Here is a 25627-nt window from a genome sequence, read left to right on the forward strand (position 1 = left end):
CATTTATTGCTTGTAGACTTTTGAATAGTAGCCATTCTGACTGGCGTGTAATGGTATCTCATTGTGGTTTTGATTTGCATTTCTCTGATAATGAGTGATGTTGAGCATCTTTTCATGTGTTTGTTAGCCATCTGTATGTCTTCTTTGGAGAAATGTCTGTTTAGATCTTTGGCCCATTTTTTGATTGAATCATTTATTTTTCTGGAATTGAGCTTCAGGAGTTGCTTGTATATTTTTGAGATTAGTCCTTTGTTTCTTCATTTGCCATTATTTTCTCCCATTCTGAAGGTTGTCTTTTCACCTTGCTTAGAGTTTCCTTTGTTGTGCAAAAGCTTTTAAGTTTCATTAGGTCCCATTTGTTTATTTTTGCTTTTATTTCCAATATTCTGGGAGGTGGGTCATAGAGGATCTTGCTGTGATTTAAGTTGGAGAGTGTTTTGCCTATGTTTTCCTCTAGGAGTTTTATAGTTTCTCGTCTTACATTTAGATCTTTAATCCATTTTGAGTTTATTTTTGTGTATCTGCTTTTTAATACAATGTCTAAGGTTGGTCATAACTTTTCTTCCAAGGAGTAAGCCTCTTTTAATTTCATGGCTGCAGTCATCATCTGCAGTGATTTTGGAGCCCCCCAAAATAAAGTCTGTCACTGTTTCCACTGTTTCCCCATCTATTTGCCATGAAGTGATGGGACCAGATGCCATGATCTTAGTTTTCTGAATGTTGAGCTTTAAGCCAACTTTTTTACTTTCCTCTTTCACTTTCATCAAGAGGCTCTTTAGTTCCTCTTGGCTTTCTGCCATAAGGGTGGTGTCATCTGCATATCTGAGGTTATTTACTGGGGGAAGAGGCACAGGGAAATTACTTGGGGGTGATGGAACTGTTTTATCTAGACTGTGGAAGTGATGACACAGGTGTATAAAGTTATCAAAACTCATCTAATTGTACACTTAAAATAAGTGCATTTTTATTGTGTGTAATAACGTTAATTTTAAAATCCAAAGTAATAATAATAGAATAGTAGTAATAATCATAAGAATAGTGTTGATGTGGACTTCCCTGGTGGTCCAGTTCCTAAGACTCCCCACTTCCACTGCAGGGGGCACGGGGGTTCCATCCCTGGTCAGGAACTAAGATCCCACGTGCTGCCGCAGTATGGCCGCTCCCCGCTCCTCCCGCAAAAAAAAAAAAAAGAAAAAAAAATAGTGTTAATGAGATCTTTGATAAGAAGGATCTTCAAGGCATATTAACTGAGGGGGGGGGAAGGTGCAAAAAATGTTTAAAAAGAGGGGGAAAAATGTTTGTATTGTCTTGGACACACAGTAAAATAATCAAAAAACCTATACAAGAAGGTAATAACAGCTTTCTGTTGGAGGGATGTGGTCTGAGCGGATGCGCTGTTCCCTGTAGTTCCCACCATACTTCTTGATGTTTGAATCAGGCCAGCATATGTTACCCTCCCCACCACAACTCTTACTAACTGAATTTTGAATTCTCAAAAACAATCCATTTGCTTAGAAGGTAACATTCCTCACTATCAGAACACATGCTGCTCGCTATCCAGATTTATTACTCAGTAAACAAACTTTTTAAAACAAGAACCAAATGTTAACGAGGCCCAAAGGATCTCCCCCACGTGGGAGTCTACGGCTTTGTGCCATTCTTCGCGCCCTGCCCGCCTGCCCCCATCTGCCACCACCAGGGACAAAGGGCTGCCCCACTCTCCGCCCGCCTGTCCTGCTGCCTTGTCTGTGCCGGGCGGGAACCCTGGGCCGGGGGCCTCCACTAGTCCAGCCTCCACCCGCGCGCCTCGGCGGGCAGGGGCTGGGGTCCCTGTGGCACAGAGGTTAGCTTGGGGCCGTGGCCGCAGCTGCCTGTCGCGGTCACCCGGGCCACTCTGGGCAGGACTGGTGGCAAGGTGAGGACTAAGGTCTGCTCCGAAAGACCGCGGAGGAGGGCGCTACTCGAGCAGACCAGGGCAGCCACAGGTGGCCCCTAGCACTGTCTCTGCTTCCCCGCTCGGGTTCTCAAAAACCCTTCTTGGGGGTCCCTGCCCCATCTCACTTCCTATCCCCACGAGTAGCGGGCCCTCTGAGACCTAAGCTGTGGGCCGGCTCGGCAGGGTCTCGCAAGCGGGGACCGCACAGATTCCCGCCCCCGGCCCTTCGAGCTCTAGGGGGATGGATCTGGCTCCCCGAGCGCACACGCCGCCGGCCTGGGGTCAGAACGGATGGGCGGCGATGGTGGCAGGGGCAGGCGGGGCTCCGCGCGGGGTCCCGCGAGGAGGGGGTGCGAGCGGGAGGGCCGGCTGTATAGGGCGTGGGTCGGCGGCGATCCAGCCGGGGTGGAGCCGGGAGCCGGGAGCCGCAGCGACGACGCTGGGCGCTCAGAGCTATGCGTCCGGGGTCTCGGGGAGCTCGAGGGTCGCCCACGTTGGGGCTGCTGCTGCTACTGGGACTACCGTGGCCGGTGTGGGGGACCGGGGAGTTCCAAGGTGAGTGAGAAGTGCCCCCCAGGGTCAGGGGAGGCACTGTCGGGATGGAGGTTCAGAAATCCCCGGGAATCCCGCGGGCCAGGACAGGCCCTGGGGAGGGTTTGGGAAAGTCTCCGTAGGAAATGCCCAGGGACTGTCAACTGTAGTTAGGCTGACATCTCGCCCCCAGATGCCCTGTGCCAATGGTTAAGCAGAGTGGCAGGGCCCCTTCCCCTCTGAGCACCCCCAAGCTCCTCTGGATTCTCTGCTCTGGCCCCATCTGCCAGTGTGAAGGTCCCTGGACCTCCATTTCCTAGGGTTCAGTGGTGCTCGGTCCTCCAGGAAGCCCCAGACCACTGGTGCCCTGGAGTCCCTGCTGTGGCCTCACACTAAGGGACTAGCTGTGGCCTCCACACTCCTGCATCATCCCACGTTCACTGCCTCATCCCCGGCTCTGGGACAGTGTGTATATTGTTTATACTGTTGCCTTGTTTGGTTAGATAGCAACTGCTTCAAACAGAAGGTGCCTGATAGCAGGGCCCTGAGGGAAGCCTCTAGCTCTGTCTCTTCTTAGAGTGACCCCTCCAAACTCTCTGTGAGATGGGGTTGACAAAAATCTCTCCTGCACATCAAGTGCCTGACCAGGGGGCAAGAAGGGGACGGCAGCCTTAGGTTCCAGAGCACTGTGCAGGGGGTAGGGGTGTCACAGTGAGGGGCACAGGGCTAGGATCCTGCTGTGTTCTGGGATGTGCGTGGGGAGGGACAACAGCCCTCAGGCCTTTGGGGATGGTCCACAGGCATTCCAGTGCTCCTGCTTTAGCCTGAGGTCTGGGGACGATGAAGGAACCCCTGGGAGGAATGAAGAGGGGCTCTGTGCTCCCCACCACCACACTGACTCCTCTGTTTCCACTCCCATCCACCTAGTCACTACAGTTCCGTCTCTGCCTCCTTGCCCGCATCAAGGTACCAAGGGCCAGTGTGTGTGCGCAGGGCCAGGAGAGAACCCCCAACCCACACTCACATGTGCACCCCTTCCCCTCTCCCCCTTGGGAAGCCCAGGGCCAGCTGGATCTAGTTAAATCCTCTCTGGCCTGAGACCCCACCATGGCTTCCCTCATGCACTCAGACCCCTCCCTGCACTAGCCCTTCAGCCTCCATTCCAAGGTCCTGCACCTCCCTACCCCCACCCCCATCTCCTTAAGGGCAACTGCTGACCCACTCAAGGAGGACTTGGCAGAGGGAGACTTCCTGGAGCTGCTGCTATCCCAGGTCTCTGATGATGGGGTCTAGAGGAGGAGATGGAGAAGGAGAAAGGAGTTGAGGTGGTCTGGCAGGAGCTGAGCCTCTTCCACAGGCAGCCATCTCAGCCTGGTCGGCACTGGGGACAGGGCTGGGGTGGGTTTGGGGAGCGGTCAGTTCTGGGAGCTAGGCTTCCCCAGGGACTGAGTGCCACAGGGGCGGGAAGGTTGCCTGCAAGTTCTGGGCAGCCTAAGGTCTGATTCCTTCAGGGCGGGTGTGGGTGTGGTGAGAGTTTCTGGGGCCCACTAGGGGGGACTGGGAGCATTCCAGGGGAGCATTCCAGGCGCCTTCTGAGTAATGCTTGGCTCCTCGAGCCCCCTTAAGCATTCCCAGCCTGGGAGCACTCAGGCTCTGACTCCCAAACAACCCCCCCACCCCCTACTCACAAAGGGGGCTTCTGGGCCAGGGTCCCCGGAAGCCCTGCTCCTAGCACAAAGCCCCAGGGGAAGCTCTGGGCAACATCTGGTTGTTGTTTTTCTCAGATGGTGGCAGAGAAACAGGCATCCTCTCTTCACAGATCTCTCACCCTAAAAGCATTAGCTGCCCCATCTAAAAATACCCAAAGCTGCCTCCCATTTCCTTTACCCTCTGTTTTGGGGGCCGTGGTCTCTTCCTTGTGATCTTTGATCCCCGTTTTCCCCTCCCAAGGTCATTAGAGTTCCCGAGTCCCCCAGCTGAGTTGTTCTTCCCAGACTCCTCTCTCTTCTGCCTTCCTCGCAGCTCCTGGGTTCCAAGGATGCCCTATGGATAGTCACCCTTCTCTGGGCTAAACCTTTGAGTATTGAAGATGAAGTGTCCTGTTCCTGCCTGCTGACATCCTCTAACTCTATCCCTGTGTTGTCTCCAACTTCCCTCTGTCCCTCTGGTCCCTCTTACCTTCTGCTCTGTCCTCACCCCAGGAAACACCCTTGGAAAGCCAGTCATTCTGCACTGGAGCCTAGATGGACGACCCCAGCACACGGTCACCCTGGAGGAACCGGTCAGTACCAGGCCATCCCTTCCCGTGTAGAGGCCCAGAGTCTCTCGGCCCCTTTGCCCCTCCCCAGATTTCAGCATGGCAGTTTTGCTAGGGTCCCTAGATTTCCAGAGTCCTTTAGTCCCCTCCCCAAAGGTTTGGCAGGTGGGGGTGGGAGACATCTAGATGGAGAGAGGTTGCACATATGGAAGTCATTTTCCAGTTTCCTCTCCCCCACCTCCTCCCTAACCCTCTCTTTCCAGTATTATTCAGGCTGCCCCCATCCCATCAGGCAGAGGTGTAGCCGGAGTTCGTGGGGCCTAAAGTTTTTCAGGGACATTTTTAAGAAAGCACCAAAATATCTTCTTTTTGCAAAGTGACACTGGATGCACTGCTGTCCTCGCCAGGACCCTGTCATTTAGGGGCCTGAAACTTCAACCTTACTGACTCATGCAGGGTCTACTTCTGCCCTTAGATGCAAGCCCACCCTGTTTTGTTTCTTATGGATGCTCTACCCCAGTCTCCTCCCAACAGCCATCCATCACACACTTCCAGAATAACCTTGTCCCCCTCCGTATGTGCCATGGAGCCCAACATCCTTTGTGTGCCCATTTCACAGAGGGGCAGACTGAAGCCCAAAAAACTTGCAGAAACTGCTCAAGGTCACGCAGCTCTTTAATCCATAAGCCTGAGGCCTGCTAAGGTCTGAAAAACTTCAAACCATTGGTCAATGTCCCCCACGCCTTGAGGGGCCTATTCATCCTGAATTATCAGGAAAGAGAGGACAACCCACTGTCCAAGCCTGCAAGGAAGAAGGCAGAAGAGCACTGCCATGAAGGCCAGGGCATCCCCAGGGCCAGCACCGCTCAATCGAGGGCCCTCCCTGGGTCCCCCAGACCCTCAGGGCCTCAATTCAAGTGGTCAGCATGGTGCTGGCCTTAGATCTGAAGCTGTTCCTCACATGTTGGGGCTACCCTGACTGTAGACCTCCTTCTGGGCCTGGCCTGGGTTGTGACCAAACAGGAGGGGAATGCCAGAGGGGCTTTGCTTTTCCCACTGTCTCTGTCCCTGAGAAGCCTGCCAAGATGAGGACAGCAGACAGCGTGGCAGGGAGTCGTGTCCTTGAGGCAGGCAACACCTCCATTTCAGGTTGGAGATGGAGTGCATGATGAGCGGTAGGGTCACCGGAGGGGAGAAATGAGGACAGCAGGGGCCGCAGAGAACAGAAGGAGGGATGGGAGGGGGGCAAGGGGATACTTCCCATCTGGACTGCCTCCTTTCCCTAGTGCAGACCTTTCTCCAATAAAACAAGTGGCATTCCGGCCACATGAGCTCATGCTTGGGGCGTGGGGGTGGGGGTGGGGGGGCTTTAGGCTGGGGGAAGGGACCATTTGCTCCCCACCTGCAGAGGAAGGGCCCCCCCAACAAGACTCAGCCTCTTGGCCTGAGGCCCAGGACAGTGCATTGTGGGATAAGAGGGAAGGGCCAGCCAGGGTGAAGGCCAGCATTCCAAAGACACAGCCGCTCTTCAGGAGGCTCCCAGCTCGCTCCAACTCTGGGCCCCCAGCCAAGCTGAGTGGACAAAGAGGGGCAGATGGGGTACTCCCACAGGGTGGAAGCCGCAAAGAAGGTAGGGGGAAGGAGAGATGGGCAGGCTGGCTCCAGCTCCCCCTCCTGACATCCAGCCGAGAAGAAAGCCAGTGTTCTCTTGGCCTGGGTTGTGGGTCAGGGTTTACTTTTCAGGCTCAGGGAAGCAGGTGTGAGGTGAGCCTACTGGGGGTGTAGGAAAATTTGGTGGTGGGGGGAGGAGTTTGTCAGCATTGGAGGTGGAGGTACTAAGTCTGAATCCTACAGGGAGTGAAAGGAGAGGTTGTGAGGAGGCCCAAGCCGTGGCTCCCCCACTCCCCAGCATCAACATCTTCAGGATGGCGCTGTCTTCCTTGTGTGGAGGGAGCCTTCTGGGCATGAAAGAGGAGGGAAGGCCAGAAGAGCCCAGGGCCCTCAGGCAAGGAATGGCATCTTTCCGAAACCCTTCATCTCTCCAGGGAGGATGCGGAGTGAACCTAGAACGCTCTATCAAATGGCTGCTGTTAGAACAGACATTCTAAGTTTGGGAACATCTTTGCATGTTCGCAACCCGCACCCACCCACACCCACCACGGCGAGTGGAGGTCTTCTGCTCCGTGCTCTCCCCGTGAACTCCCTTGTCAGCTACCTCTATATTCCTCCTGCTCCCTGGCAGGCAGAGGACCTGGATGCCCACCCTCTCAGCCCGATACTCCTTCTTGCCCAGGTCCCAAACCTAGAAGTGAGGCTGGTGGCCTTGGAGGCTGAAGGTCAGGAACTCCTGCTAGAGCTGGAGAAGAATCAGTGAGTACCAGGTTGGGGAAAGAGCTGGGAGCCAAGAACTACCCCTCTCTCTGGGGAAGGATCACTGCTGGGGGCAGGGACTGATGGGATCCCCAGAGGGAGGCTGGATGGGGTGAGAGCCCAGAGGAGGAGGTACAGGTGACAGGGAGAGTCAGTGCTGGCCCACGACTGGCTCCCTCGAGACTGAAATGGGTTATTGAGGCTGGATTCTCTGTGGGGCATATCTCTTATCCCAGCCCCAAAAACGTCTTGTCAGCTTCCTGCCATGAATGAGTGAGCATCACCTGCTGGGTGCTCATAGGGTGTGCTGAGTCAAAAGAGAATCCAAGATGGATTCCAAGAATGGGCAGGTGGTCCAGAAGGCAGGAATGCCAGGCACAAAAGTACAGTGGCTACAAAGGTCAAGGCACATTCAGGGGGTAGCAATTCGTCTGGCTTGCCTGGGGAGTCTCCTTCTATAGGGAAGGGAGCAAAGAGAAACAAATTTGGGGAGTCCTGGTAGAACCAGATCACAGAAGGCCATCTTGGTGCTGAGTATCCAGGATAGTGCAAACCCAAAGATTTTGAGCTGCTGAATGAACAAGCAGAGCTGGGCTGGGTGAAGTGAGTGTCTAAGATGGAGAGTGGGTTCTTGAAACCATCTAGATTGTGTTATCAACATCTCTCATTTATCAAGGGCTTGTTTCATCACAGGCACTGTTCTGAGCACCCTTCATACACATTTTTTATTTGCCCCCATGCACTGAGAACAAACTCAGTTTCCCCCATGCCTAACTATAGTTTCTCTGGGGTTCAATATCCCCATGTGTTAAAAGAGGTGATCACATCACCTCATCCCTAGGTTTGAGTGTGTGGGTAGAGTTGGGGAGCAAAGCTGGAGGAGGGGGGAAGAATGGAGAGTGGAGAAGCAGGCATCACAAGCCTTTGGGGGAAGTTTTGGGGTAAAGAGGTCAAGGTGGAGAGGGATGAAGGATTTTCTTCAAAGAGAAATTGACTTGTGGTTGATCCATCTTGGTGGGAAGGATGCTGGTGAGGTGAAGCCTGAAGATGAAATCATTACTTGAGTGGGGTCTGGAGAAGGAGAGGAGGAGGATCCCTGCTCACATGGGCGGGATCTGCAGGTGTGATTTCTGTTTTCTCTGGAAATAGGGGGTGAGCCTCAGTGAAAGACAGCTGGGGAGATATGTAGGACCTGGGAGCCTGAGGAGATTTTAAGGAACTTTGAGTGGGAGGAGGTGCCCCAGAGCAAGGGTCTCCAACCTCTAGGATCTAATGCCTGATGATCTAAGGTGGAGCTGATGTAATAATAGAATTAAATAGTAGAAATAAAGCTGATGTAATAATAGAAATAAATAGAAATAGAATAATGTAAATAATAGAAATAGAATAAATAGAAATAATAGAAATACAATAAATGTAATGCACTTGAATCATCCCCACACCATCCCACCCCTACCAACCCCACCTCATCCCCATCCATGGAAGAATTGTCCTCCATGAAACTGGTCCCTGGTGCCAAAAATGGTGGGGACTTCTGGACTAGAGGTTTGTCCAGATATCCAACAAGGATAGGCAGCAGCCAGGGCCACCTAAGGAGTTCACACTTCTTGGCTCCAAGGTCCACCTTCTTGGCAGTGTTTCCTGACTGTCCTCCTGCCCGATCTCTCTAATACCCCTGACCTGTGGATCCAGCTGCCTGCCACAGGTCCCAAGAGAACCACAAACTTTCCCCTGTTCCTGCTCCTCCCTGGTGCTCCCCACACTCCCATTTCCACATCTAAGCAATTACCAAGACTCCTTCCTGACCTTCACCTTGCTCCCTCTTGCCCAAGATTTTTCAGAGCTAAGCAATGCACAGTCACTCCTTTCCTTTCTCTAAGAGACACCTTGAAAGTGAAAGTCGCTCAGCGTTGTCTGACTCTTCCGGACCCCATGGCCTATACAGTCCATGGAATTCTTGAGGCCAGAATACTGGAGTGGGTAGGCTTTCCCTTCTCCAGGGGATCTTCCCAACCCAGGGATCAAACCCAGGTCTCCCACATGATGGGCAGATTCTTTACCAACTGAGCTATGAGGGAAGCCCATATAATGACACACCTTGGCTGCTTCTTCAGTGCTAGCCCTGTGCCTCACTCATCAGTTCAGTCGCTCAGTCATGTCTGACTCTGCCACCCCATGGACTGCAGCACGCCAGGCCTCCCTGTCCATTACCAACTCCCAGAGTTTACTCAAATTCATGCCAATTGAGTCGGTGATGCCATCCAACCATCTCATCCTCTTCTCCCACCTTCAATCTTTCCCAGCATCAGGGGCTTTTCAAATGAGTCAGTTCTTCGCATCAGGTGGCCAAAATATTGTAGTTTCAGCTTCAGCATCAGTCCTTCCAATGAATATTCAAGACTGATTTCCTTTAGGATGGACTGGCTGAATCTCCTTGGGACTCTCAAGAGTCTTTTCCAACACCACAGTTCAAAATCATCAAAAGACATTACATTACTTTGCCTCACTCATAGAGCTACTCAATTAGCATTTAAGGAGGAAGACCAGAGGGGGAGGCAGGGCTGGATTAGGTAATTTCTGCAACACCCCCTCCCAGCAGGCTGCTGGCCCCAGGATACACAGAAACCCACTACAGCCCAGATGGGCGGCCAGTAGTGCTGTTCCCCAACCACAAGGTGAGATGCTTCCAAGGGCCCTGAGGACAGGGTGACAAGTGCTGGGGATGCACCCCTGAGGGCCTCTCCACCGTTTCCCCCTTCTCCTCCTGTTCTAAGGAGAAGCTGGAGCTAGTCCCGCACCACGCTTTCTTTCTTGCCCCTCCACTTCAGCCCTGGCTGAGATTTGGGGCTGGTCCTTTGCTCTCCAGGATCACTGCCACTACCATGGGCATGTGAGGGGCTTCCCGGACTCCTGGGTGGTCCTCAGCATCTGCTCTGGGATGAGGTGAGGAGTTCTGGGGGAGGAGGCTGGGCCTGGGGCTAGGGAAAGATGTCCCCTGACTGCCCTCCCCTGCACCCCTTTGCACCCTAGGGGCCTGATCACACTCAGCAGCAATGCCAGCTATTACGTGCATCCCTGGCCAGCTGGGGACTCCAAGGACCTCTTGACCCATAGGATCTTCCGGGTGGAGCAGATGTTCAGCACGAAAGGAGCCTGTGGCCACGGGGACCCAAGGGACAAAAGGGACATGACCAGCCTTTCGTGTGCCACCCAGATCAGGGTCAGGGGCATGGGCAGGGGTGGGAATGGAGTATCCAAAGCCCTTTAAAATCAGAAGAGACAGGAACAGTGCAGCCCCAACTTAGGGCGTCCTGTCCTGATATTTTTATTTGGGAAGCTGAAGGAACAAATTCTAGCAAAAATATTTTAGAGTTAACTTTGTGCTCTCTGAGAACTGGGGTTGGTGGTCAGGGTTCAAGCCCAGCAGCCTGCCACTCAGGATCACCATTGCCACCCCCCACCCACCCCCACCCAGGAGAGGCGGGAGTCCTTCCAAAGTCCGAGGTACCTGGAGCTGTACATGGTGGCGGACCACACCCTGGTGAGAGAAGCCCCAAGGGGGTTGGAGAGCCTGGCTGGGGTCAGTTCAGCCTGTCGTCTCACCGCAGCCGCATCTCTGCCTCTCTAGTTTTTGACTCAGCACCGGAACTTGAACCACGTCAAGCAGCGTCTTCTGGAGGTGGCCAATTATGTGGATCAGGTTGGGTCGGCAGGGAGAGAGCCCTTCTGGGGGTGACTGCGACGGGGCAGACTTGGAGATACGGAGAGGGAACGGAGGGGAGACAAGAGGGGTGCTCCCATGGAGGAGCCCAGGCACCAAGGCAGTGATCCGCTTCAGCCTGCTCCCCTGCTCCCGCAGATTCTCAGGACTTTGGACATTCAGGTGGTGCTGACCGGCCTGGAAGTGTGGACCGAGCAGGACCAGAGCCGCGTCACGCCAGACGCGAACGCCACGCTCTGGGCCTTCCTGCAGTGGCGCCGGGGGCTGTGGGCGCGGCGGCCACACGACTCCGCTCAGCTGCTCACGTGGGTGCCACCTACCCCCACGCGGTCCCGGCTGGGCGGCGCGGACTCCCGGCCCGCCCGGTCATGCCGCGCTCCGCTCTCAGGGGCCAAGCTTTCCGCGGCGCCACAGTGGGCCTGGCGCCCGTCGAGGGCATGTGCCTCGCGGAGAGCTCTGGAGGCGTGACCACCGTGAGCATCACCTGGTACTGAAGCGGGAGGAGAGGTGCCGGGGGGTGGTCCTCGCAGCCCGCGGTGACCGTAGCCACGTCCTCCCAGGACCACTCGGAGTTCTCCATGGGTGCTGCGGCCACCATGGCCCACGAGATAGGCCACAGCCTCGGCCTCAGCCACGACCCCCACGGCTGCTGCGCGGAGGCAGCGGTGGAGCAGGGCGGCTGCGTGATGGCGGCGGCTACTGGGTATCCGCGCGGGGCCGTGGTGCGGGGGTGCGGGGATGCGGGGGATGCGGGGGCGGGGCTGCCGGGCGGGACCTGGGCCTTCCCCTGCTGACTCTCTGTGGGAGAAATGGTTATCCCTGTTTCTTCTGTGAAATCGGGATGATGGTAACAGTTCCCGCCCTAAAGCAGGCAAAGTGGGTTCCCGTGATGTGATAAATTCTTTTCGGAACAACCTTTCGAGGTGACTCCAACCTCGGGAAGAGTGGCGCTGGGTCGGGATTTGACCTTGGGTCCTGGGCTGCTTGCTCCTGGCGTCACACCCTCCTGCCTCGCGCTCGCTGTGTGACTTTGCGCGAGTTACTTACCCTCTCTGGGTTCTGCCTCTAGAGAATTCGAGCTGTCTGTCGCGCAGGCGGTGTCTGCGCATCTACCGGCTGCTTGGTCAAGCACCAGTGTGCTGGAGGGTGGGGGGGGATTGGAGACACGCAGGGGTTGGCGGGGGTGGTCCCCGCACGCCCGACGCCCTCCCCCGCCCGTAGGCACCCGTTCCCGCGCGTGTTTAGCGCCTGCAGCCGCCGCCAGCTGCGCGCCTTCTTCCGAAAGGGAGGGGGCGCTTGCCTCTCCAACGCGCCGGACTCCGGGCTCCTGGTGCCGCAGGCGCGCTGCGGGAACGGCTTTGTAGAAAAGGGCGAGGAGTGCGATTGCGACGCCGGCCAGGTGGGGTCCGCAAGACCAGCCCGGGGGACCAAACTGGCTCCCGCCCGCCCCTCCCCGGAGGTCTGGGCGCTGCAGCCTCACCTGGTCTCTCCTCGCCTTCCCGGCTCCAGGAGTGCCCCGGCTCCTGCTGCCTTGCCCACAACTGCTCGCTGCGTGCGGGGGCCCAGTGCACCCACGGCGGCTGCTGCGCACACTGCCTGGTGAGGGTATGGGAGGCTCCGGGGTGAGGGTGGGGGGCCCTTGGGGGCCGGCCTGTTGGCCTTGGCTAATTGGCGCCCTCGGGTTCCCTTGTGGGTGCTGGCACTGCTCAGTGCATGGGTTCTCCTGAACTTCCCCACCGGGCTCTCCCGTGTCCGACTGGCGCTCTAGAAGTGAATCTCTGTTCGTTTTCTCTCTATGCCTCGCCACCTTCCCTTCACCCGGGTCACCTGCGTAGCTGAAGCCGGCGGGCACGCCATGCCGCCCGGCTGCGGGCGACTGTGACCTCCCTGAATTCTGCACCGGAGCCTCCCCTTATTGCCCGCCGGACGTTTACCTACTGGACGGCTCGCCCTGCGCCAGAGGCCGCGGCTACTGCCGGGACGGCGCGTGTCCCACGCTGGAGCAGCAGTGCCAGCAGCTCTGGGGGCCTGGTGAGCCCAGGAGCGCGCTCCGCAGTTTGCGCTGCTTGGTGCTCTAGGGGAGGTGTGCGGGGGCGGGGGGGCAGGGAAACTGAGGCAGAAGGGGCGTGGCTCCAGGCTGGGCTGTCCCCAGTCCGGCCCCTGCTTCCTCAGGCTCGCGTCCAGCCCCGGAGGCTTGCTTCCAGGTCGTGAACTCCGCGGGAGACGCCCAGGGGAACTGCGGCCCGCAGGGAGACGGCAGCTTCGTACCCTGTGCGCAGAGGTGGGGAGCGGAGGGAAGGGAAGCTGGGGAAGAGGGTATGGAGAAACACCACGCGGTTTGACCACCTCCGCTTCTCCCTAGGGATGCGCAGTGTGGGAAACTGCAGTGCCAGGGCGGGGAGCAGAGCCCACTGGTGCCACACGCGGTTCCGGTGGACTCCACCGTACACCTGGGCAGCCGCGAGGTGACTTGCAGGGGGGCTTCCGTGCAGCCCGGTGCCCAGCTAGACCTGCCTGACTTGGGCCTGGTAGAGGCAGGCACCCAGTGTGGACCTAGAATGGTGAGCCCTGCCCACCCAAGCCCTCGCTGCCACTTGAGTCCCATGGGTCAAAGCCTCACTGCCCCTCACTGCCCAGTGCCCTCACTGCCCACAGGTGTGCCAGGAAAGGCGCTGCCAGAACACCACCTTCCGAGAGCTGGAGCTCTGCCTGATGACCTGCCACGGTCGTGGGGTGAGTGGCCCGAAAGGTGTGTGGGGGTTGACCCTGGGAGTCCGCAATCTCATGGGACCCTCCTTTTCTCTCTTCCTCTGCAGGTTTGCAATAGTAACCGTAATTGTCACTGTGCTCCAGGCTGGGCTCCGCCTTCCTGTGACAAGCCAGGGTTGGGCGGTAGTGTGGACAGCGGTCCTGTGCGCCCTCAAAGTGCGCCCACGGGTGTAGGGGGGAGGGAGGGCAGGTGGGGAGGAGCCACGTGGCGCACTCAGGACTCAGACTACCCTCTCCTCCGCAGACCGGGACACCTTCACGCTGGCGGTGATCCTTAGCTCTGTGCTCCCTCTGCTGCCCGGGGCTGGCCTGGCCTGGTGCTGCTGCCGGCAGCCAGGACTCTGTCTCCAACAACGCTTCTGGGGCTCAAGGAGGGACCTCATGTGCAGGGGGTAGGCACTGAGCTCTAAGCTTCTGCTCCGCAGAGTTCTGCTGGACCTGGCGTAGCTAGGGTGGGGTCTGTTGCCCTCAGGGGCAGAGAGGCAGGCAGAAGCAATGGGAAGAAGCCTTGAGCAGAAGGCCCCAGTGGTCTTCCAGTGAAGCCAAAGGTGTAGGTCCATACAGGGCTCCCACGGCCCCCATTACTGTGCTTCAGCACCCCTTTTCCAGTACCCCCTTGTCTCCTGTTTCTCCCACCAAGAGGCTGCTTTATCCTTGGCTTTACCCTGTTTTTCCACCAGCTCATAGTGCAACTCCTGCTCCACTGTGCTCTTCAAGGCCTCTCCAGTTTCTCTCTCATGAACTTTCAGCCCTCGACATTTCCTCTGCCTAAATCTCTGCAGTTACCACCTTCAAGTTCCCAAATGCTGGGGCCAACACACCTTTACTTTCCTTGTCACTGGGCAGCTATGGTGCTGGCTGCCTTGTGCCAAGGACCTGCCCCTAACACAGAGCTCCATGACCTGGGGTGAGGACCACATGATACCAAGTATTGTCAGTCTAGGGCTGCCTCCTCACTGGGTGCGGGGCAAGGCAGGCCCCCTTTGACCACATCTGACACAGCCTGGCCTTGGGAACTTTCTGGGCAAAATGAGGGACAGGGCATGGTTTGGACTGGAGATGGGAATACAGGGCATCCCAAACAGGAGCAGGGCACAGCTGAAAGGGCCTTGACACAAAGAGTGTTGATTGTGGGTCTGTGAGCAGAGGATCAAGGTGGTCAGAGCTTGGTGGGTCATTACTGGGGGCTTACAGGAGGCAGCGACTACATGTCATCACCAGGTAAAGTATTGAGACTGTTGTTTCAAAGAGATATCAGAGGAAGTGGTAAGGCCCTGGAAGATGAGGTGTGAGCAGCTGAGCATAACTCAGAGTCTTCGAGGGCAGCAGAGCCACCCAAGAGCAAGGAGCACAGACACGGGTACCACTGGGAGAGGAAGTCCATCCCTCTTTGGGACCTGAGTGACATCAACAGCTGGAAGATGTTGGGGTGTGCCAGAGTTTGGGAAAAATGTCAGGGTTGGAGAGAGAAAGTGTCCAAGGCCCTGGGAAGCATAAGTCTCTAGGGTTCCCCTCAGGAGGGAGCAGGAAGGGAGCTGGAGAGAGTCACCTGGGTGTAAGCCTCTACCACAGGGAAGCAGCCCCAGGGTGCCATGCTAATGGTCGCTATCTCAGTCTCCTGGTCTCTAACCCACTGCCCAGATCCAAAGATGGCCCACGCAGAGGCCACCTTCTGGGCAGCACCCACCCAATGGAGTTGGGCCTGACATCCCCTCGAGAGCCCCAGCCCTTGGGTGAGTGAGGCACAGTAGGAGATGGGGAGGGAAGGGAAGGGATGGGCTCTTGTCTTCTCTTTCCAGCCAGGCCCCTCCTCTCCACCTAGCACCCAATCACCTTGAGCCCTGTGCCCCACCCTGCACCAGGGACTCTTGCCACCTTTGTTCACAGCACTCTTCCCCCACCTGTTGCTTCCCAGACCTTGAGAACTCTGCTAGAACCCAACAGCCACCTTGAGAAGCCTGTTCCTCATAGCCCTGCTTGTATCCCTAAGGTAGATGGGGCCCTCCCCCTCCCGTAGTTCATTTATCCTCCTCTAGCTCCTCATCTCACAGTCCCTGACTCAGAGGTTTTTGAACTTGTACATTATGGAAATGAGACAGACGTTGTGGAGAAGCTGTTGTCTGAGGCCAGTCGCTGGAGGTCCTGGGGTGGGAGGAAGCAGTTCTACGGTTTTCCCTGAGGGAGGAGAAAGGGTCCCAGCCCTTCCCTGGAACCTCCACTTCATTCTCAGCAGGTAGAGTCCAAAAGCCAAGATCCTGTCTCCGGTGAAGTGACTCCTGACATGAGAAGACTTAAGGACAGGTGGCTACTGACTGCCACTCCAAGGAACTCGGACCCTCAGGGGAAGAGCCAGCAACTCAGCTGACTTCTTGCACCTTCAGGCAGCTTTGAAATTTCTTCCCTGAATTACTGCCATACCACCTACTCCAAGACACTGGAACCTCATCAGAATTTGCACAGTGCTGTCCCCAGTCCTCAGGGCTGTGGGATCCTCTTAGAGTACACCTTCCAGCGTAAGCAAGAATCCATCCACCCAGGAGTGAAGGCCATGTAGTCACTGACCTCCTGTCACTAGGGGGCGCTGGGTCAGGCTGGGCACCCAGAGAGGCCTCTGTCCCAGGAGTCTGGTGTTGGTGTGCAGTCCCCCAGTCGCCTCCGACTCTTTGCGACCCCATGGACTGCAGCACCCTGGCCTCCCTGGCCCTCACCACCTCCTGGAGTTTGCCTAAGTTCATGTCCATTGCATTGGTGATGCCATCCAGTCATGTTATCCTCTGATGCCCTCTTCTCCTGCCCTTGATCTTTCCCAGCATCAGGGACTTTTCCAATGAGTCATCTGTTCCCATCAGATGACCAAAATACTAGAGCTTCAGCTTCAGCATCAGTGCTTCCAGTGAATATTCAGGATTGATCTCCCTTAAGATTGACTTGTTTGATCTCTTTGCAGTCCAAGGGTCTCTCAGGAGTTTTCTCCAACACCACAGTTTGAAGGCATCAGTTCTTTGGCAGTCTGCCTTTTTTATGGTCCAGCTCTCACAACCATATGTGACCACTGGGAAGACCATAGTGCTGACTATACAGACCTTTGTCAGCAGAGTAATGTCTCCGCTTTTCAACACACTGTCTAGGTTTGTCATAGCTTTCCTGCCAAGAAGCAATCATCTTTCCGATTTCATGGCTGCAGTCACTGTTCAGTTCAGTACAGTGCAGTTTAGTTCAGTCACCTGAATGGAACTGTATAAAAGGAGTCTGTTACTCATACTTTATTCAGACCTAGCTCTTAGGAGGACAGTGACTGCTGGGCCAGAAGCCTGGACTCCAGGGGCCCTGTATTTCAGACTGAATCCACTTCCCTGGAACCTGACCCCTGCAAAACAAACAAAATCCTTGGGACTTCCCTTTCTGCGTCCTGTTCTCTCTTGTCCTTCAGATGCATCCTCCGCCCCACCCCATTCCTAGTCCTCAGGTGAGATTTTAGAGGAGCACGGGGCTGCTGCAGTCCCCTCACTTTGGATGTTAATCAACCCCTCCTCCACTCCATGGGAGGGAACAAACGAAGCCATTTTGGAGAGGACTTCAAAGAAGTCAGATTGCCCTTGACCCTCTGTGAGTCTTCTCTGTCTGTAAATTCAATACCATGGGACTCCCTGAGGGTGACAAAGGGTGGTGTCTGGATGACAGCCAGGCCCCAGAAGTACTGGGCATAGGATGGTGTTACCTTGCTTGAATGATCCCTTGGCTCCACCTCTCCTGCCTTCCATGGACACTCTTAGCAGCCATTTACTCTCTCCCCTTGCTTCATGCAAGAGTTGCTTAGTGACCTTCTTTATCAGCTAGATATTGCTATATAACAAAACCACCTCAAAACTTAGTAGCTTAAAACAATAACCAATTCTGTGAGTTGGCAAATTAGGTTGAACTCAGCTGCTGGTTTGATTGGTTTCAACTCACCTCACTTAAACATTTGCAGTCAACTGTTGGCCACTGCTTTTGGGGTTGGCTGGCTTTTGGGTAGGGAGATGGGGAGAGTGGGCTCTGTGTCTCTCATTTCTCTAAGAGGCTAGCCCAGGCCTGTTCACAAACAGCTGGGGAGGGTTCTAAGAGAGCAGAACTCGGATTAGAGTGCAACAAGGGAGGCACTTACCTTGAGCACGAAAAAAGTAATCAAGATAAATAATATTTTAATGTAATATTTTGTAAAGATCAAAATTAGCACAAAGTCTATGATGAGCAAAATAACAAAATTTTAAGACAGGATCAGTTACCATACCAAGACTTTTAGGAAACTGAAACAAACAAACAAATCTGTAGTTGTGATCTTGAGACAAGTACCTTACTTACTTCATCCTGCAGAAGAAGCTTGCCAGGCTTCCTGAGAGTCCATGACAGGCACGTTTTACTTCCATAACATTCTGTTGGTCCAAGCAAGTCATAGGATTCCAGGGGTTGGGAGGTAAACTCCACCTTTACTCCAGGGAGGAGCAGCAAAATCACATTTCAGAAGATGTGAAGAATTGGAAAATGTTTGCAATCACTTGCTGGCAGCAGAGTTGCAGCCTCAAGGCTCAGGCCTTGTTTTCACTCTACCAGTTAAAGGCGCTGAATGAGAGTGTTTGCTAAAGCCCCCTCCTAGGTTCTCTGTGGGATTCTGATTCATAGAGATGACAGAAAAACGACACACAGAGGTTAGTGCCATTGAAAGAAGTTTTTATCTCTTACAGTTCCCTCGAGAAAGGGGGGCGCCCACTGAGCAGAGTCAGATAGGGAAGCACCCAGTTTGTAAAGAAAGACTGAGGAACTGCCAGATTGGAAGAAACTAAGGCAACACTGACCACTAAGTGCATTGTGGGATTCTGGATGGGATCTTGAAACAGACAAAGGACATAAGTGGGAAGACTGGGGAAATGCAAAGGGATTTACAGTTAAGTGTCTTGTACCAACATTAATTTCCTTGTTTTAATAATTGTACTACGGTCAGGTAAGATGGTGATATTAGGGGAAACTGGGTGAAGGATATAAAGGGAGCACTAGCATTTTTGCAGTGTTGTAACTTTTCTGTAAGTCTAAATACCAGCTAATAAAAAGTTAAAGATAAAATTATAAAAGGAGAAAAATTATGTTGTTTCATAAATTTAATAGTTTAGTATGGGAGAGACAAGGTCAAGTGGCTCCCAGATCTATCTGAAGGTGCTGCCTGGGTGGGGACTCAGTGAGGGCGGGAATCATTCCCAATGCAAAGGCTCCTCCCACCAGAGGAATAGTCAGCATAGACACCTAGGTTTCCATCACTGCGGCCCAGGGGTGCTGGGAAGGAGGCACCTGTCTGACAGGGGCTCTGTCTCCAGTCGTTTGCTCCTGTTTGCTGCCCAGCATGGCCAGCTGCTCGGTAACCACACTGCTGTTGCTACTGCTTCTAGGTGAGTGGCTGCCTCCCCCCAGACCTCTGAACCTTAGCTTCTCCGTCCCGGATCCTCCTTAATCCTCAAGAAAAAGGTGGGCGCACAAGAAGGTGATTCTAGGAAAAGCCAAAATGCAGGAAGAAGCACCAGTGTTCCACCTGTGCTCGAGGTTTGAGGACACACAAACAGCACCCTGCCTCCAGCTTTTGGGTCCCATGGAGCCATGGCCTCCCAAATCTCGCCTTGGTAACTTTGCCCCAGGAACTTTCTTTTTCCTATTGCCTGCCCTCCCACCTCTATTACCCTTCTCCCAGGCCCAGCCCTCCACCTTCAGTCTTGCAACTTCACACTGATTCCTTGCCTTGCATCCTCAATGTCTCCATGCCATGCATCTGCTGTTCCAACCACCTGGACTATCCCTCCCCAACTTGGGGCATCATGGAGGGAGGGGGTCACTTTACCAGGTGGTGTAGGGCGGGGAGACTGGAGAAGGTGAGGGAGACCTTGGAGCTGAGATGTGCTATTTTGAGGGGTGCTCCTGGTGGAGGGAAACAGGTAAGCAAAGAACAGAAATGGCACCAAGACCACAGGAGACACTAGGAGCTGATGTGTGTGGCCGAGGCCTGGGGATGTGAAGGCTTGGCTGGGAGAGAAGGGCAATGTGTGTCTGCTGCTCTGAAGTCCTGGAAGGAAGGGAAGGAGCTTGGAGTGGGGGAGAGGAGAGAGAAAAGAAAGACCAATGCCAGAGGGGGCCCTGCTCCCAGATCGGAGGTAGGAAATACCCCACTACACACACACACACACACTCGGAAAGAAATGGGTGCTGAGCCAGGCTGGGAAACTTCCCTCAGACTTTGGGGCCCAAAGGCTTCTCATCTGAGGAAGGCTCCTGGAAGCAGAGAGAACCGAGGGGCAGGGTAGCCTGGTTTTGATGCTCTAGGGGGAAGGGGCTGCCAAATTCCTGCAGAGACTCTAGCTTGGCTGGATTGATTTTTATTTTAAAAAATGTATTTGTTTTTGGTTGTGCTGGGTCTTTGTTGCCACGCGCAGGCTTTCTCTAGTTGTGGCGAGTAGGGGCTACTCTTCTCTTGCAGTGCACGGGCTCAGTAGTTGTGGCAGGTGCAATCTTTTCGGACCAGGGATCGAACCCTTGTACCCTGCACTGGCAGATGGATTCTTATCCACTGGACCACCAGAGAAGTCCCTGGCTGGATACAGATGCCCATGGCATTTAGTGCCCATGGCACTTACAGACAAAGCTCACCCTCTGCCCAACAGACCCCTGGTATGTGACTGGGCTGTGCCAGGCACACTCTCTGTCCACAGTGGAGTGCCCTATGGCTAAGGACTGAGCCCCATGGCCAGTCTGGGACTTCTCTTGAATCCACACCCCATAGCCAGGACTAAATGGCTCCAGTACCTGAGCCTTTGCCAGGAATCCCTCTTTCACTTGGCTGGTGGAGAGGAGAGAGGCCAGGGAGAAGCCAAAGTCCATCCAGATGGGGCAGCACTGGTTAGATGGGTAAGAAGGGAGCAATAGAAGAGGATGGTGGGGGAAGATGCAGAGGCAGGAGGATGCGCTAGAGACGGTCAAGAAGGAAGGGAACCAGAAAACTATAGGTCACTCCAAGGGTCTCCAAGGGAGAAGGGAAAGGAGGGGCATCTGACAAGTCAGGCGTCCCGGCATGTCAAAGAAAGGAAGAGGAGCAGCCACTGTGCTCAGTGCCATGTCTTTACATTAATTCTATTTTTATGATTTATTTTTGGCTGCGCTGGGTCTTCTTTGCTGTGCCGGGAGCTTTCTCTAGTTGCCGTGGGCAGGCTTCTCTTATTGCGGAGCATAGGCTCTAGTGCGCTCAGGGGCTCAGCAACTGCGGCTCCGGCGCTCGAGACACAGCTGCTCTGGGGCATGTGGGATCCTCTTAACCTCTGGACCTCCGTGCCATTCTGATACGTCTCCATTAGCCAGGTCCCCAGAAGCCCTGCTGTTTTCCGTGTCAGGTGGGGCCCAGGACAATGGGAAGAATCTCAAGGACCCCTCTTTGGATGGGTGAGAGGTGGCGCCTGGGGAGGGTGGGTCTCAGCTTTCGGGGGAGGCCAGCCAGGCCCAGCCTCGACGCTCCGCATCCACCGCAGACGTGCTGCAGGAATGCCCAGAGGCCGTCGCTGCCCATCCCCGCAACGGCAGGCCAGTCAGTGCCAGTCGCTAACGCCTCTGGATCACATTCTGCCCACCTCGAGTTTTGAGCATTCCGCATCTTCTGAGGCCCTGACCCAGAGGCGGGGGTGAAGTGTGTGTGTGTCGGGGAGGTGGGGGGGGCCACGCCAACAACCGCAGCCTACCCGCCTCTCCAACAGGATCGCGGAGCTCTGTAGCACCGAATCCATGCGTGGACGCGGCCGACGCGTGCACCGCCGACGAGCGGTGCCATCGGCTGCGCACCGCGTACGTGGCGCAGTGCTTGGGTCGCGCCGCGCCGGGGGGCTGCCCCCGCGCCCGCTGCCGCCGCGCCCTGCGCCACTTCTTCGCCCGCGGGCCGCCCGCGCTTACCCACGCACTGCTCTTCTGCCCTTGCGGCGGCCCCGCGTGCGCAGAGCGTCGGCGCCAGACCTTCGTGCCCTCCTGCGCTTTCTCAGGGCCTGGCCCAGCGCCACCTTCCTGCCTCAGGCCCTTAGACGCCTGCGAGCACAGCCGGATCTGCAGGTGCCGGAGGAGGTGGAGTAGAGGGAGGGGGCGGGACGCGCGGGCTGGGGTCCGAGCCACGTGTCGCCCACTCACCGCCTTCCGGCCGCGCGGCGCAGGCCCCGCCTCCTGGCCTTCCAGGCCTCCTGCGCGACCACAGCCAGCAGCCCTGACGGCTGCCTCCGAGACCAGGCCCCCAGCTGCCTGCGCGCCTACGCAGGCCTCGTGGGTATGCACCGCCCGGAGGGGATCTCCCGGGGATGCCTCCGCCTGGATGGGCCGATTACCCTGCTTTCGGGGTCTCGCCAGGCACAGCCATCACGCCCAACTACGTGGACAACGCAAGCGCGCGCGTGGAGCCCTGGTGCGACTGCAGAGCCAGCGGAAATCGGCGTGAGGAGTGCGAAGTCTTCCGGGGGCTCTTTACGAGGAACCGCTGCTTGGGTGAGGGGCCCGGGAGGGGCGGGGCCCGGGAGGGGCGGGGCCCGGGAGGGGCGGGGCCCGGGAGGGGCGGGGCCCGGGAGGGGCGGGGCCCGGGAGGGGCGGGGCCCGGGAGGGGCAGGACTCCAGTCGGCCCTTACTGCCGCATCCCAAGGTCCCTGGCTGGCGGTGAGCAAACTGAGGCCCGTAGCGGAAGCCACGCAGACCCACTTCCTTGCTTCGGCCACTTCTGAGGAGGTTCCATCCTCCAGACACAGCCAACTCCCCCCAATAATAGTCTTGCCTTTCGAGTCTGAATAGCTGGGTGGTTCGCTGACCAGTCTAGGAGTTAGGGAATCTAAGTTTGAAGCCTAACCCTGCCACTTACTAGCTGAGAGTTAGTTAACTCCTCTAAGCCTTTTTATGTTCATCTGTAAAATGGGGGTGATGATTGTCATGCTTCCGTAAGGAGAGAAGACTGCAGTTTGTAAGGCACTCTTAACACAGCTGTGTTTAGCATCGTCCATCCCGAAAGCCTTGCAGACGTCCTCTCTTCCCATATCTGCCTGGGGAGGACCCATGCAGGATGCCAAGGGTCTCAGTTTGGCCTTGAGGAGCTGGGCCCTGTGCTAGGTTTTCTCAGCCAAGCCCACCCTGCATCCCTCCACAGAGAGTGCCATACAGACCTTTGACGGTGGGTGGCCCCCAATCCTACGTAACCAACTGGACTCCCACCAGGACCCTGAGCAGAGTCTCCTGCAGGTAGGTGCAGACAGGGGCTGGTGAGCTGGCAGCCCCTGCACTGCCTCCTTCCATGGCAAGTGGGCCTAGTTGGAGGCATGAATGCCCTGGGAGGGTGGGGGTGGCAGAGCAGAACCCGGCTTCTCTCTCAGGTCCACACTCTGCTCCCACCTGCCAAGGTGTCTACTGCTGATGCACCCCTGGAGGGGAGCTCCCTGCTCTCCATGCTTCTTGTTCTGGCTCTCCAGTCCCTGTTCTGACTTGGACAGCAGACCTTGGACAACTGTCCCACCCTGCCTGGGATATTGGGCCTCATCAGTGGCCTGCTGCCCCACTGAAAAGGGACTGGCTTGTCTGTTAAGCTGGCCCACTGCTCTTGCTCTACTGCTCTTTGCAGATCTGGACACTCTTTATCATGCTCTAAGGCATACATCTGAACAGACTTGTAGGCCAAACTTCCCTCTGGTACTGCAGCATTTTATGGCATCCTCCTAGTTAGGCACCACCCATCATGATAAACACCTGCACCCCATAACTAACATTGGCAGATTGCTTCCTGTCCTTGATGTCCTGCTTGTTGGACACCACGTTGAGTGAGAATCCAGTTCCCTGCATTGCACTGGCCATATAGCCATCTTCCCTGTGGTTCAGCCTAGCACTAGGACTGACATCCATAACTCAATAAAACCATGTGCGCTGAGACTGGCCCTGCTGTCGTGTGATCTATGTTCTGGGAGCCGGGAGACCAAGGTCAGCTGCAGGGTGTGCCTCTGCTGGCCTTGGATGGCCTCAGAACCTCTCCAGGCATCATCTTCTCAGGACCTGTGGATGCTGAACTGAATCAAATATCAGGTCTGGTGCCAGGGATTTTGGTTACTTGTTTATTCTTTCATTCTCTGCTAGCCATCAGATAAAGAAACTACATTTCCCTTGCAGTTAGGGGGTGGTCGGTGACACAGTTCGAGCCACTGAGTGAAATTCACAGATAAGGCTTCCAGGAGAGCTCTTTAAAAAGGAACAAACTTCCTGACTGGGGCCCTTCAGCCTCTGGCCTCAGCTCTTCCCTCTTCTTGCCCAGAACTTGGAGGCGATGCCTGGGAACATGGGCACCATCTTGGAAGAGGAACCACGTGACAGTGTGGCACACCAGCCTGTCTGCCTTCCTCTGAGCTCTACTCTGTGAGAAAAATGATGTGTCTCATTTGTTTAAACTGCTTATCCCCAGGTGTCTGTTATTTGCAGCTAAATATAGGCCCTGATTGACACACTTCCACCTATGGGGTACCTAGGAGCCCCAGGATCACCCGCTGTGCTCACTTAGGGCAGCCCTCCGCCTCAGTGCACACAGAACCCTACCCTGACAGACACTGGAAAGAAGGAGTAATGGTGTTTTGTTTTGTTTTTTTTCCTGTGTAATTGGTTTCTGTCCATGTGGAGAGTCAAATTCTTCCCTGCAGCAGAGGGAAATTTATCACAAGGGTTTAATACACAGTGTGTGGCCAATGTGGACCCAGTGGATGCTAAGGGCATTGTGTTCTGTAGTTCTCCACATCTATAGTTCTGTGGAGGAGTTTTGGGAGGAGAGGGCAGAACTATGGGAGCAAGGTACTAAGCTTTCCTCAAAAATCTGGGGAGTCCTGATTATTTTCTGTGTCTCTGGGCTGCTCCATCTCAAACCTGGTTGGAATTTGGCAGGGGCCAGAAGATAGTTTGGAGTGGAAGTTTTCGGTGCCTTGCTCAGCCCTCTCTGGGGTAGTGCAACCCATCCCCAAGCTGCCTGGAATTTTGGCTGCTAACACAGCTCACAGCTGCCCACTTCTCTAGAAGAGATACCTGAAAGGTTACACTCTGTTCACAGAGGTGGACAGTGGCCAGTGACTGAGGCAGGAATTCAGAGGCCTGGCCTGCGTGCCTTGGGGGGCAGCTGTGTGTGTCAATCATGCTTCAGGGTTCCCTGGGATTTTAGGCTGAGGCTGGATCCCAGCTGATCCCAGCTGGATCCCATCCTAGTGTAGCTCCTTCCCCTGCCCACTGCTGCTCCCTCATGTAGAGGTTCCCCTGAGGGCACTCCCTCCAATAAATCATGGTCTCAGAATCCCTGTCTTGGGCTCCATTTCTGGAGAACCTGACCAAAGACACGGGGGTTAGGTACAGACCACACTGAAGCCCAGGCCTGGGGCTGTCCTGATCAGAAAAAGAGCCACTGGATCTGAGACTGTGTAGTTAGCAACTCATACCAAACCCACAGACACTACATGGGGCAGCCGTCAAACAACCTCCCGCCTTCAGCCAGTACTCCCCTGACTGGAACCAAACACAGCTCAGACTGGCTTGGGCTTCAGGCACAGCTGTCTCCAGGGGTTCAGATGATGTTGCTCCTGCTGATCTCTGCTCCACTCTGAAGCCAGACAGGCTCTCACCACAGGATGTTACCAGCAGCCCCGGATCTATGGTCTCTCCTTCAGCACTCTCAGCAGAGAAAGGCACTTCTCTTTCCCAGTATTTGTGGCCTAGAGAGTGACATCAGTCCACCAAGATCACCCTCCAAGAAGGGGTAGGACGTTTTTCAATGGGAAAAAGGAGGGATGTTGGACGGAGCAAAGCTCAGAGTCTACCCTGTCACCACTTCATAAAGTAGGAATGTTCTCAGCTACCTACACCTGTGTGGGAATGGACATCTGGAGCAGGTGTGGCTAGGCAAGTGAAAGCATTGCCTTGCCCTGTTTACCCATTGTATGGTAGCCCATGTGCAGATTAAATACCCACTAAGTGATTTACTTTATGTGAGAGTGTGTTAAAC

General features: G+C 55.4%; 2 protein-coding genes across 16 annotated transcripts; both read left to right on the plus strand.

Annotated features, from left to right (window-relative positions):
- Positions 1-2220: 2220 nt before the first annotated feature.
- ADAM33 (ADAM metallopeptidase domain 33) lies at positions 2221-16362 on the plus strand. 11 transcript variants are annotated; one of them, XM_043884309.1, is made up of 21 exons: positions 2223-2491; positions 4669-4748; positions 7018-7094; positions 9694-9769; positions 9961-10037; positions 10125-10314; positions 10570-10635; positions 10723-10794; positions 10954-11120; positions 11204-11288; positions 11376-11518; positions 12037-12214; positions 12325-12420; positions 12651-12846; positions 12988-13096; positions 13178-13376; positions 13453-13548; positions 13632-13740; positions 13829-13976; positions 15226-15317; positions 15500-15552. In XM_043884309.1, exons 1-21 carry the CDS (start codon positions 2392-2394, stop codon positions 15535-15537), a joined length of 2394 nt encoding a protein of 797 aa, XP_043740244.1. In that variant the 5' UTR covers positions 2223-2391; the 3' UTR covers positions 15538-15552. The 11 variants fall into 11 exon arrangements, 10 of the variants coding, with proteins under 10 accessions (XP_043740251.1, XP_043740244.1, XP_043740242.1 ...); XM_043884307.1 differs by having other exon boundaries at positions 2225-2491; positions 9691-9769; XM_043884308.1 differs by lacking the exon at positions 15500-15552 and adding an exon at positions 15818-16362 and having other exon boundaries at positions 2226-2491; positions 9691-9769.
- Positions 16363-18893: 2531 nt separating this feature from the next.
- GFRA4 (GDNF family receptor alpha 4) lies at positions 18894-23880 on the plus strand. 5 transcript variants are annotated; one of them, XM_043884507.1, is made up of 6 exons: positions 18894-19001; positions 21342-21687; positions 21786-21895; positions 21976-22110; positions 22757-22848; positions 23007-23880. In XM_043884507.1, exons 1-6 carry the CDS (start codon positions 18956-18958, stop codon positions 23085-23087), a joined length of 810 nt encoding a protein of 269 aa, XP_043740442.1. In that variant the 5' UTR covers positions 18894-18955; the 3' UTR covers positions 23088-23880. The 5 variants fall into 5 exon arrangements, with proteins under 5 accessions (XP_043740442.1, XP_043740439.1, XP_043740440.1 ...); XM_043884505.1 differs by lacking the exon at positions 18894-19001 and adding an exon at positions 19040-19229 and having other exon boundaries at positions 22980-23880; XM_043884506.1 differs by lacking the exon at positions 18894-19001 and adding an exon at positions 19040-19229.
- The last annotated feature ends 1747 nt before the right edge of the window (positions 23881-25627 follow it).

The sequence above is a fragment of the Cervus elaphus genome, chromosome 23 (assembly GCF_910594005.1).
Source record: "Cervus elaphus chromosome 23, mCerEla1.1, whole genome shotgun sequence".
In the NCBI taxonomy this organism is placed as follows: Eukaryota; Metazoa; Chordata; class Mammalia; order Artiodactyla; family Cervidae; genus Cervus; species Cervus elaphus.

Excerpts from the sequence above, each read along its gene's own strand:
- GFRA4 (XM_043884503.1), top strand. The coding sequence starts at position 19,115 with ATGCAGGAAGAAGCACCAGTGTTCCACCTGTGCTCGAGGTTTGAGGAC. Across the intron at positions 22,111-22,756 it reads TACGAGGAACCGCTGCTTGG|AGAGTGCCATACAGACCTTT; the intron begins GTGAGGGGCCCG and ends ATCCCTCCACAG. Across the intron at positions 22,849-22,979 it reads CTGAGCAGAGTCTCCTGCAG|GTCCACACTCTGCTCCCACC; the intron begins GTAGGTGCAGAC and ends CTTCTCTCTCAG.
- ADAM33 (XM_043884307.1), top strand. The coding sequence starts at position 2,392 with ATGCGTCCGGGGTCTCGGGGAGCTCGAGGGTCGCCCACGTTGGGGCTG. Across the intron at positions 10,795-10,953 it reads TGGCCAATTATGTGGATCAG|ATTCTCAGGACTTTGGACAT; the intron begins GTTGGGTCGGCA and ends CTGCTCCCGCAG. Across the intron at positions 13,549-13,631 it reads TGACCTGCCACGGTCGTGGG|GTTTGCAATAGTAACCGTAA; the intron begins GTGAGTGGCCCG and ends CTTCCTCTGCAG.